The 13,036-nt window shown below is 41.8% G+C and overlaps 1 protein-coding gene across 6 annotated transcripts in view; it reads right to left on the reverse strand.

The window, feature by feature from the left end:
* The window catches only part of GRIN2B (glutamate ionotropic receptor NMDA type subunit 2B), a 231,584-nt gene that overhangs the window by 22,155 nt on the left and 196,393 nt on the right, over positions 1 to 13,036 (reverse strand). For all 6 annotated transcript variants that reach the window (XR_007904021.1, XM_051784128.1, XM_051784127.1 and 3 more), the window contains 3 exons: positions 6,198 to 6,358; positions 3,060 to 3,247; positions 1,168 to 1,406 (listed from right to left, as the gene is read on the reverse strand). Coding sequence is in view for 5 of the 6 variants with exons in the window: in XM_051784128.1 (XP_051640088.1) it covers positions 1,168 to 1,406; positions 3,060 to 3,247; positions 6,198 to 6,358 (588 nt within the window). In the remaining variant the exon portion in view is untranslated. The remainder of the gene's footprint in view (positions 1 to 1,167; positions 1,407 to 3,059; positions 3,248 to 6,197; positions 6,359 to 13,036) is intronic.

A 13,036-nucleotide genomic window follows, 5' to 3' on the forward strand; every position in this document is an offset into this window, starting at 1 on the left:
TTCAACTTCAAATCAGACAGCAGAAGTTCCCAATTCCCCCATATGCTCCACAAGCTCATTTCAGCCATGACACAGACTGTTTGCAAGGGCTACCCCTAAGAAGAGAAGGGGCTCCTTTATTCCCTGGTCTGCTAAATGGTGTCTGATGATTAATGTCAATTGTGAAATGGACACCATCACACCATGTTACCATGGTTTCTCAGCAGCTAGCAGATGATTAACACTTTTCAGATTTTTCATCAACCTGGTCCAGGTCTAACAGGTAACCACAGAAGGAAAGAATCTGTACTTAGCTAAGGATTACCAAACACAAGTCCCCATCTTATCTCCAGACTAAACCACGTTAGAAACTAACAATATAGAAGAGAGGCTCTGCCCCTGCATTCAAAAGGCTTTGTCATTTCTCCTCATTATGTTATGCAGCAATTATATATTCCTTGCACAATCAAAGTAAATTCTGTTACATCAGACACTGACCTAAAAAATGCCAAGATTTGACCTTACTTCAGAACGGATCAGGAGAAAGGACCACGGTCTTGAAAGAAGGGAAAAAAGCCCCGAATAGGATACTGCTAACAACACCGATAGGAGAAAGATGACTCAGAAATGGTTGGAATCTGCTTTAAATGTAAATGTTATACCCTAAGGCAGATTTGCATAAGGCAGTTGTTAAGTTTATGTGGTCATCCTCTCTTGAAGGATGTCTGTACAGTTTAGGGCATGGCATTTGGTTAAGGACTTCTGACTGTTAATGATGGCACACTTCTAGTTAACAAAAGGTCAGCTGAAAAGCTGCAATATAGAGGACAATGTAAAACTCTTGAATTTTTAATCCTGTTATCCACCATTACTTGAACCCAAATTTGGGGGGGTCCCCAAATTTGGCCTCCTCATAACTCCCTTCAGAGGAGCAGACAGTAACAATTAGCTTCTCCTTACACTGCATTTTCATTTCCATGACTATAATCCAACAGAGACCAGAGATGTCACAGAAAAACTAAACACATTTTTGCAACATTAATGGTGCAAAGATGACAGCCTTTATCCTGCAGACTGTCACCCTATGCCACCTGTGTGTTAAACAGTCTTGGTGGATTTCCCCATCTCCAGTATCTAGGACTGTCTGAATAAAGCCTCTGTTCTTTCCTGGCAGTTAATGACACTCACCCTGCTGATGGAGAAGACCACACCAGGCTTGCCAGAGCAGACACCCATGAAGCAGTGGCGGAATTGCCAGTAGAAGAGGTGCTCACAGATGAAGGTGATGAGACTGAGGGCCATGGCTGCTCCCAGCATGTAGAAGACACCTGCCATGTTATCTATATCCAGCTGGCTGCTCATAACCTCATTCTTCTCGTTGTGACAAATGCCAGTGAGCCAGAGAGCTTCCAGCTCCTCCATCTCCCCTAGAAAGACAGACAGAAGGAAAGAAGCAGGTTAGATAGTCTGCAACAGCTAAAGAGCTCAAACTGGGGGTGATTGAAAGCAAGAAGCTGATCTGTGGTAATTTACATGTTCTGGAAAACATGGAACATGTAACATCCATAAAATATCCTGACTGCCCGTCTGATGGGGGCAAGTGCAATTTGTCACAAGAAGGTCAACAGGATTTTTCCACAGTCAGATACTAGCCATAAAAAGCTGTAACACAGGACACAGCTATTACACTTGTTAACTGTCTACAATGAGATCCTGAAACAGTTGCCCACCAGATGACCGAAGAACTGGCTTCACAAACTTCCACTTTCATTAGGTCAATGAAGGGAAAAATTAGTGCCTGATACTGGTAGACAAAAATGAATCACTTTGAAATGAAAACATTGTATGTTTCCAATTCAATTAAAAATGTTGATTTTTTTTTAAAATCAAATTTATTTCTATCATGTCCGCAGCTCATTAAAGTTAGGTGCAATGTACCCAAAAATATTTGTGCATTTTTACCTGTTTTTCTTCCCCTCCATTTTGTCCAAATTCAACACTTCCATGCCCTTTGACCAATCAAATATATTAGCAATTTGTATCAGCTAGGAGCAAATGTTCTGCAGTCTAATTTCATACACCACTTACTCCCATTATGGTATTTTCATGAGGGTTGAGAGAGAGATAAACACTCATACACATGCACATATATTGAGGCATTCAGAACAAACTAATTTTGCAGGTTGGCAAATTTTTTCACGCTGTTAGGAAAGTTAGTTTTTCACATTTTCAGTCTTTTCTCCAGTGACAAGGGGGAAAAATTCCATATATACATGTGGTGCCATAACAGAGACTTTGAATCTTTATGGAGAACTTTCATCTTTTTCTGAAATAATGCATATTAGGCTGTTTAGGAAACAGAACACCCTATCTGCCAAGTAGCCAATTTGCTGAAGTATATCCAAGTTACGTTCTTTCCATATTTATAATACCGTACGTAATTTTCAGAGTTCAGAAAAAAAGGAATACTTATAAATAAAATAACATGTGAATTTTATTCATTCAAAAAAGTAAATTAAGAGATGGACTAGGTAACTATAATGTTCCAATTTAAAACTCACTCCAAAATATGCTCTTGAGTCTCAAGTTCTTCCTTGCTTTTGTTATTTTTTGAGGTTTTGGAAATTCTGAGCTCTTTGATTCAGAAATATTTATCCTTTAATTCTGTAAACTGCATGGATTGATCCTGTCTAGAACTACAAAATATGAAATAACCATAGACAGTATGGTTAGTGGGTTTGGTCATGACAAAACCACAAAGGTAGTAAAAAGTTCACAACAGAAATCTTGTTTTCACAAGACATTCTTCACATAAGGTATTTTTTCAAACATACATCTGAGCTTGTTCTATGAAAACTTTAGTGCTTTTGACATTGCTTTTGATGATACCGCTACCCTGCATCAACATAAAAGAAGTGATATCCTCGCATTTTTGGTGCGATGCCTCTAAACAAACCTTTCTAATAATTTCATGGTTTCAACTCAAATCTGAAGCACCAGAGCTAGAAACTTCCATTTCTTACATGCAAAATTTGGTATTTCTTAGGAAAATTAGAACTCTTCTTTTTCTTGTCACTTACCATCTCCAAAAAGCTGTAGAATGGCAAGATCAACTTGCCGCTTCCAGCCTGAGTCCTTTTGGATGGCAATGCCATAGCCAGTGGAGGCAAACACTTTCCCACTTCCAATTGTCACCAGTTTGCAGCCTTCATCTCTGCCAGCCATGTAGTTTAACACTGCTGCATCATAAATGAAAGCATCCAACTTCCTGCACAGATGCAAGAAACAAGAGAAAAAACCAGAAAACATAGAATCTGTATGAATTCAAAGGTGTTCTCAGGTAATTAAGGTTGAAATTAACCTCTTTCAGATGGATTACAATAGGTTACATAGAATCATTGAAAGGTTTGGGTTGGAAGGAACCTTAAAGATCATCTAGTTCCAAACCCCATGATGTGGGCAGAGACACCTCTCACTAGACCAGGTTGCTCCATCCAACTCGGTCTCGAACACTTACAGGGATGGGGCATCCACAACTTCACCACCTTACAGTAAAAAGACTCACCACTGTCACATGAAAGAATTTTTTCCTAATACCTAATTTAAACCTACTCTCTTTCACTTTGAAACCCTTCCCCTTTGTCGCGTCACTACACATTCTTGTAAAAAGTCTCTCTCCACCTTTCTTGTAGGCTTCCTTCAGGTACTGGAAGGTCAGAATTAGGTTACCCCAAAGACTTCTCTTTTCCAGGCTGAACAATCCCAATTCTCTCAGCCTTTCCTCATAGCAGAGGTGCTCCACCCCTCTAATCATCTTGGTGGCCCTGCTGGACTTGCTCCAAAAGGTTGATGTCTCCTGCCTGTGATGCAGACCCCAGAGTTGGATGCAGCACTGCAGGTGGGGTCTCTCGAGAGTAGAGAGGACAGAACCCCCTCCCCTGACCTGCTGCCCAGGCTGCTTTTGGTGCAGCCCAGGATACACTTGGCTTTCTGGGCTGTGAGTTCACATTGCTGGGTCATGTCCACTCTCTCATCTACCAGCATCCCTAAGTACTTCTCTGCAGGGTTGCTCTCAATCTGTTCATCCTCCAGCCTGGAGATTGGGGGTTGCCCCAACCTTGGTGCAGCAACTTGCATTTGGTCTTGTTGAACATCATGAGATTCCTGTGGGCCCATTTCTCAAGCTTGTCCAGGTCCCTCTGGATTACATCCAGTCCTTCAGGTCTGTCATCTTCAACTTCACCAGAATTAACTAAAATCTGAGCCCAGAACCTGTTTACAGGTGGAAGCTGGATTATAAATGAGGATTGTCTATTTCTTTCTGACTTTTTAATAATCATAATTTCTGATCTGAAGGAAAATTTGGAATGAAAATATACTGCAAGATAAAGATGAATGAAGAGGAAGTCAAGGAGATCTATATTCCTATGAATAGCTTGTATTTCTGTACTGCCTTTAATCTCAAAAGAATCTAAAATGCCTTATAAAATGTATCAATATTACATAGCAAAGTAGGGGTTGAAATAAGGAAAATATTATCTCCAATTCAAATTGCTGGCAGGCCTTAGCTGAGCAAAATGTTGTTTTTCAAATCAAATACAGTCAGGACATTATGTTTAACCCCTTGGTTACTGTGAAAAGCACTACTGGATCTTTACCAATGTCAAGTGGCCACGATAGCAGCTTCATGGTTTACCATGCTGAGTAGCTCTTTGTTAAAAATGCTTAGCTGAAAACCACAACAAAAATTCTGTTTCAGTGCAGAGAAATCCCCGTTATGGACTGTGCTGGGTAGACAGCACAACAGACTGATGAGAGCTTTCTCTCACAGAGAGAAATTCACAACAAATTGATTTGGATGTGGGGGGCAGTCTCAGAGTGCTGCATCTTCCACATATCCAAAGACAGCTGATGAGTAAATCCTCCCACTAGATCTGAAATGAAACACATTCTGATAAAAGACCAAGGACCTTTTGCTTGCACATTCTCAAATGCATACTATCTTTACAATCCACCTCCTGCACATATATTTCCAGTATAGTGATTATCTCAGTTCAAGTGCTTATCTGTGAGGAAGTCTGTCCAAGGGTGGATATGAAGCCAGGATGACATCTACCACAAGTGATGAGCTCTATTTCATCCATATATTTCCAGGACAGAGCATATTTATTTCCTGGATGATGACTATCCTGGCAAATGTACCTTCCTAGGATGACATCCAGTGATGGTACAACCATTTCTAATGGGCTGCATGCCTCTGAACCTGGCAAACACATTTAGCAATATTCAGTCAATCTAGTAATTAAATTGGCTGAACATTTTCATTGTGCTTTGGAATGAACTTTCTCATAAGACTGCAACATGAGTGTAAGCAAAAATGTTTTTCTCACGGGGGCTGGGCTCTGAGAACCAAAATGGTCAGCTCTGGGAGGAGGTCTTTAACCTACAAATGACAAAGGCTTGCAAAATGTCATTTTGAGTTAGTTCCTTTGCAGATTCATTGCTATTAAAATAGGATGAGCTATTCCAGCATGCTTTTTGCTAATGATTTTTCCCATGTTTCCCAAATTACCTAAGGAAATGTTTACATTTTTTTATACTTCCTTATTATTCAAATAACATTTTGTTTAGTCCTTGCTACTAAAATATTCCAGAGTAGGCTACTTCCAAACTCTTTGCTTCAAATGCACCTTCCATTATACTGTATTAGCTGGTGATACACTGGGGTGGGATTAGTCTGACAAAGATTGTTTCAGTTTTCTGATTAGCATAATCTTTTATACACAGAAGGAGGGAAAACAAAGGAATTTCCAGATGACAATATAAATGCTCTGAAAAAAACTTTGTCCACAGAGATCTGTGAGCTTTTCCTGTGTATGCATAAAACCCCATCAGCATGAAACATCTTGATGAAGCAAGGTCTTTGGGACTAATACACACATGGCTAATGTGCAAGGATACAGTAGATCCTATTTTTTTTTTTATAGTCTTACAAACACAGTAAAAACAGAAACTCTTAAACAGATATCAATAGAAAAAAATGGCAAAAAGAACAACAGAGTTACTCTCCTGTGCTATGTATGGTCTTCCTATGCTTTTAACCATGGAAAGATAACACAGGCTTATTTTTCAAACCTCACCAAAAAAAAAAAATTCCAGACAAACATGCAAAAGAGTCAGGTTCCTGTCAGAGTAAAAATGCAAGAAGAAAGCCTCACCCAGTCTTCAGTGAGAACAGTGCATCATCCACTCCCCTCTGATTGAACTTCACCATGTAGCTGTGCATTTCGGGGTAGTTGTTGCGAATGTTCCTCTCTGTGCTGCCATTAGGAACCGTCCCGAAGCGGAAAGGAGGTGAGAAGTCATTTGGTTTCTGAAACTGAAGAGACAGAAAAAGAACATTTCTCACAATCTTTCAGATTGAAACAGTCACCTGGTTGGGAGACCATACTCTCCCTGGAAGGTAGTTCTGATTTTATTTTACTATCAGGTAGAAAACATTGTTGAGAAGTTATTATATTTCACTGTTTTCAAACACAAACATCTTCTGTTAATGCCTAAGAACCAAGAAGTAAATCTGAGCAAGCTGTTCTTTTTGCCCACTCTGGATCAAGTGCATGAAATAGCCAGTGATCAAAGATTAAACAGGAGCTTAGATAAAAGGAAAAAGGAAAGGGAAAATGTAACAGTGCCTTTGGAGCACAGTCAAGGAAAGATTTTCAATAAAATCTATGTGCTTTTTATCCACAAACTATAATTTAGTTCCTAAGAAGTATCTTTTTCAGCTCTGTGGATGCCTTTGCACTTCCTGGTTCTGACTGAAGAAGAAAAATAATTAAAGAGGAAAGATGCCTCTCAGCACACCTCCCACCCACTCCACCAAATGAATGATCAGTTTTCAAAGTTTTGGGCAAATGTTCCAAATGAAATGCTATTAGTGGATGCAAGTCACTATTAACATTTGATGCCCAGAACATTACTGGCAGAATACTCCAAAGCTTTTGCTGCTCACGAGAAATACATTTATCATAACATTCCCCCATGGCTACAAGGCTGTGAGATTTTATATGCCACTAGCTTAACTTAAGTCATAATCAATGCTCTCTGGGATTTTATGAGCAGTAAAATTTAGACTGTCAATTATCAAGTCTGCTTAAAACCCCTAGAACCAGCAGACAGGAAGGAGCACAGAACTATAAACCAGGAACTGAATAAGTAGTACAAGAAAGAGATGAAAAAGTAGGTTAGATGGAAGAAAGCCTCCTCCTCTCTGGATATATCAAGCACTAGCTTGCCTGGTGTTATTTCTCAACTCCCAGTTGTGATTGTATATTTGTATGATCCTGAGAAGCATGCTAACAACATGCTAATAGTCAGACTAAACCCATTTAACAGCTAGAGTTCACCTGGTACATGAATATATGCCATCATGTACTGCCACCTTCTACACTGGAAATACAGCTGCAGTCTACAACTATAGCTTAAAACACATACAGATGAGCCTTGTTCTTGAGTACTGCTTAAAGCCATTTGGGAACCTGGTCAACTCAACTAAGGAGGCCAAAGCCCCTAAAGTAGTGTATCTCATTCACAGCACCTCAGCCATGAGGACAACCAGGAGCTGTGTCTGTGAATAGGTGAATACACTGTTCTTCTGTTTCCTTGTACCAGTCAACTCATCTGGCTGTGCAAGGAATTATCCCTCCAGTTTGGATGGCAAGATGAACTAACTTGTAAGTGCACACAAGTGTGTGAGAGAGAACACGTGTCGTACTGCTTTAAGCCAACAGAAAACATCAGGGCTGTTATTTGGAACTCAGGTTGGTACATCACCAAAAAAACAGAGGTTTCACATATAATAAAACAGACACTAAAGTGGCTCTTAGAACCCTGTCACACCCTCTAGAGATGAAGACAAACTCACAGCTATCAAAGACTGTAATGAAAGCAAACTTTGATGGGAGAAAAATCACTCCAGCTTGCTAAAATTATTTTTTTCTACCAAGCTGATTAAAGCAGCAGCCTAGGGGACCCATCACAAGGAGGGCACTGCCCATACCAGATGCAAAGAAACACACTCTCTCCCTTGACATGCTAAACCAGGTGTTTGTAGAGTGGGCAACTTGCTTTCCCAGAGGCTGCAGAACCCAGCCTTGAAGGCAAACAGGACATTCCCATTCCCATAGAGCCCTCCACAGAGTAAAGTCAACAGGACTTTACAGTCAGGCATCAGGCAGGCCTGACCAACATTGGTGGGACTGAGCTTTGGCATGTCCTTTGAAACAGCAGCAGCTATGAGAGCCTCTGTCTGAGCCCAGAAACTGTTAAAGAGGCCTCATCCAGTGTCCATTTTATACTTCTACCTTCGATTCCCAGTGAAAGTATCTCTACTTTTGTCTGCGTCCATCATGGTATCTACTGGAGTAAGAAGGATTATAGCCAGGCAGGGCTGTGATAAGGGAAACAATCCCACTCTTGAACTATCCTTTGACCCCTCTGGTTAAGGGCCCATTATAGCAGCCAGAAGTGAAAGGCTCCACTTTTAATTTTTAACCTTCTGGGTAATCAATAAATAAATGAAAACATTTCTCTTGAAGGAAATTACTGTTTCTGGCAACTGGAAAAGCACATTTCTAGAGAAGGAAGTCAGGTTGATGGCTTCTACAAATCCACATACTATTCATTGACTCATCAATCCTTACCCTCTGCTCATTCCTCAGTCAGAATAGATCATTAAATGCAAATCATTCTCTGCACACCAACATGCACACACACTTCAACCATGGCCTGGTGGACAGCAAGACAGGAAACTATGAAAGGATCCCTATGGGCCCACACCAGAGAATTTTAGCTTGAATGCTTAAGAGGAACACAGATACCCAGCTAACCTGATTTGGTGTTTACAAAGCTGAAAGCAATTGATGTCCAGTTGACTCCACAGTCCATGGAGCCAGAGATAAGCAGATACTTTGAAAAGTAATAGTATGGTACATGCATGAGTCTTTCTGGTAGGAAAATCACCATGTTTGTTGCTTGGCAGTAGGTGGGCACAGCTCAGTCCAGGGATGGAGAAATCTCCAAAGAACTCTCCAGACTCAAAAACTGTTGCATCTTTCTGAACTATCTGCTGCCCCACACTGCTCATACTAAAGGGGCAAAAACACATGCAAACCCTTCAAGAAAATTCATGGAACAGATGGGGAAGGAGTGTGTGGCATCACAGTGGAGGAATGTGTGGAGGAACTGGAGAAGATCTATAAGGAATAAAGTTTATTGACACATTGGCAAAGTATTCAGTAAGGAATGCCACCTGTTTGGTTTCTTCCAAGGACTCGGACAGTGGGCCTGGGTCATAAGTATCAGCCCCAGGAAAGCAAACCGGTCTATAAGGAGTCTGCAACACGAGGCAGGAGCTGAGACACAGGGGCCAGTACATGAAGGAAGCCTATGCAGAGATAATCTCAATGCTACAGTAAATATTGACAAAGGAATTAACCATGGATATTGACAGAAAGGGTCAGAATGTAGATTAGTGGGAGAACTGTCCCATTATTTCATGTAAGTATTTCTCCTGTCAGAGTCCTAAGTCAAAACTACTCTACCCCATCTGCAAAGAGGAATCCTGTGATGATAACAAGGGAAGGGAAGATGCACCAGTTGCTGACCAAACCCAGCTGTACAGGGTCCACACTTGTAGGAGCCCCATCTCACACTCGCATGCAGCAGGAGTCCTGCTGCCCAGCTCTACCTACCTCAAGGGATAACTGCCTGTGAGGGAACCCGCAGGGCTCAGCCAGTCCTGCACCCAAAGAGTCCCAGGCAGAGATGTACCCCATTTGCATCCTCCCACTCATTTACCATGGGACACCATTTGTGAGATGCTCCACTTGTACCCAAGGTGATGTGACACACTCTCACCCATGAAAGAAACCTCACTTGCTTCACAGCTACTGTGGGCGAGGCGGATGCTGGAGATGGGGGTGAAAAGCAGATACCAAGCATGTCTGAAGGGCTGGGGTAGCTCCAGGACATGAGATGTCTGTGTTCAGAGCCCAGCAGCTGCCGGCCTCTTCAACCCTTCACTCCACAAACTGAAATCAAGGAGCATTAAGTGCAAAGCAGACTCTGGCTTTGGAAAAGTAACCTCTCAGTCAGAGAGCAGAAATCTTCCTGCTCTGGAGAGCGATAAACACACAGGCTGGGGGCTGTTAGCACATTCAGGGGGGAGAGATCCTTTCCCAATCCCCTCCACATCTCGCCATGAGAGCTGTTGACAGCAGCAGTGAGAGCGAGTTTAAGTGACTTGTCTGGCAGAGCTGTTTCATTAGCAATTTGGAGCCATGCCGTGCAGAAACCAGCATTGTTCTCAGATGTTCGAATATCAATCTGCATAATGAAACAGGTGACAGGAGCTCTTCCCATTCATGCAGCCTCAATTGGAGGGGATTCAGATATGAGGGGAAGGGGTTATGTCTAATTGGCCACAATTAATTTGATGAGAATTTTTTTTTCCATTATATTGTCTATCACCAAATGGTTCCTACAGAAAAGCACATCTGCACTTATTTATCTGCCTGATGTAGGCCCTGTTTACACTGTAAAGTGTTTGCCAATAGCATTGAAAGCAGTTTCCCAAATTCAGCAAGCTCTCACAAGAAAAAGGCTCTTTTTTATCAGTCAATCTACGCTGTTTTAAAAAAAATCCCCTGCTGGAATACATAATGAGCTGGCAAAACTTGGTGCAAGTGTGTGTGTGTGAATGTGTTAGTGCCTTACCCTTACACAGCTTCTCTGGGAGGGCTCCTCACACTTTGTAAGGCCCAGATCCCCAGTTTAAGTTTTCTAGTACAGGAAGCTCCAGAGCTCTGACCCATTAAAATGAGGTCCACAGATTCAGCTCCTCTTCTAGCTACAAGTCCAAAAGACCTTAAGCCCATGTTAGATACTCTGGGTTTAGTTAATTTGCCCAAATATAAGTGCCAAGCTGAGATGCCAAGGGAATTTTACCCTGGGAGCAGGTCTCTCATAGTCTCTGTGTCAGAATTGCTAGCCACCTGAGGGTAGGTTGGATACTCCAGTACACCTAAATTGGCTCTAGACATCTACACTAGCACAAATTATTCCAGCCACTGAGCCATTTGGCCCTCAGGACAGCGTCTCCCACCAGAAGTACAGGGAGCCAACTGCTGCGGTTAGCAAAGAGCCTGAAGTGCCCACCACTCCCCTGAACTTGCGCATCAGGGCATCAGTCACAACCTTCTGCTCAGGCACCTATAAGCAGCACTCTGCTTGTCCTTTTGGCAGCTGTAAAACCAGCAGACATCTGTTGTGGTACAGGCCAAATACCTTTCAAAAAAGATTGCATTTATTAGTAAGCTGCAACATAAGATTTAGTGACATCAGGCCAGAAAAGCAAAGTCCATGCTCAAATGCATAATTTCAGCAGAACCTTTCTGAATTGCCCTAACATCCTTGATTGTCTCCTCTTGCTCTGGTTCAGCTGCATGTCTCTGTGGTCAGCTTGCACCTCTCTTCATTGCCTGAGAATCCAGCCAGGCTATTTGCACAAGAGATTCATTCAGAACTTGTTAAAAATTAAAGAGTAGGCCACTGGTTTCCAGGTCTAACCCCGAGGAGTCTTGACAGACTGAGCATGTCTACAGCAGCATGTCTTGCCCTAGCTGCCTTGCCTCTGTATCCTTTGTTTCAGCCAGGAAATTATCTCCTTCACAACTAATGGATGACTTTCAAAAAGAAGAGGCTTGTCTTTTTCATATCCCCAAAATATATAATTTTTGGCCCCAAGCTGCACGACAAACAGTGCCACAGAATCACAAATGTGGATTTGGCCCTAAGAAGATCTCTCTTCTACCTCACTCTCTCCGGTGAGTCTCTCCTGGACATCACCATTCCTGACAGCTGCTGTGGAAGATGGCTGGTACTGGAGACTCCTCCATTCCCTGGACAATCCCCACCAGAGCTTTACTAATGGAAAGTTCTTCCAAGTGTCTCAACCAAAGCCTCCCTACTGCAATACAACTACAATATTTTCTGTTATCAATGGACAGGGAAATTCAAATAGTTTCTCCTTCTCTGAAGGAGAAATTTATGTTTTTTAGTACCATTAATCTGTTTCTTCTCTGTGTTCTTTCACTGCAGCTAAATAAGTTGTTTTCTCAGTCTTTCTTTGCAAACTGTATCATGTGGACCTGTAACCTGCTGTCCTTTGGCTGTATCCTGCAGATCTTTCCTTGACTTACCTTTTGTTGGTGAACATGCTCTCCACCATACCAAGAACAATCTGATCAAGACCCAAAGATATTAAGAGAACATTACACTAAAAAAGCTTGCATCAAGGCAATAAAAACAATGCTAGCGAGAGTTAATGCTCATTATTACTCAGTGCCTCTCTATATTATATAATTTTCCTTCTGTCCTTCATTTGCAGACTGCAAGTTCTTCAAAGCTATAGCTCTGCCCTGATGCATTCAGGTAGTGACCAGTTTGTTTCTGGAATATCAAGCATCACTATCAGCACCATCTTCAGGGTTTTTACTGTATTCTTTTCTTTACGCAGCTTGATTGTGCACAGACACACCCACAAACTCATGCCCCCGTTACCTGTCCTGCTAGACAAAGTGCTCTACAGATTCCCAGCATGGAACCTGCAACCTGTTAGTGGCATGGCACTGTAGGGCACTATTAAATTGACAAAACTGCATCCCAGCTAGGAGTGTGCCAGCCCAACAGCATAGGCAGAAAATCATACTACAAACTTAAATCATAGAACTGGTACAAACCTGAGAGGAGAGCAGACTAAAGAGACTGTGCTGCTCATTCTCTATTACTAATGAATCTCTTGTACAGATACTTCTCAAGATTCATTCCTAAAGCATTCCTCTCCCCTCTGCACAGTCACGTACTTTTGACATCACAGACATTTTTTATTTCCAAGGTGGAACTCACAAGCCATTTCTAAGTGGCTACAAGTTTTCAGATCATCCTTTTACCCTAGCTCTTATTTCTTCCCTCACAGTAACACCTTCTACCTCCTCAG

This window comes from Manacus candei, unplaced genomic scaffold (genome assembly GCF_025592945.1).
Source record: "Manacus candei isolate 608988 ecotype Guabito, Panama unplaced genomic scaffold, ASM2559294v1 h1tg000018l, whole genome shotgun sequence".
NCBI classification, from domain to species: Eukaryota; Metazoa; Chordata; class Aves; order Passeriformes; family Pipridae; genus Manacus; species Manacus candei.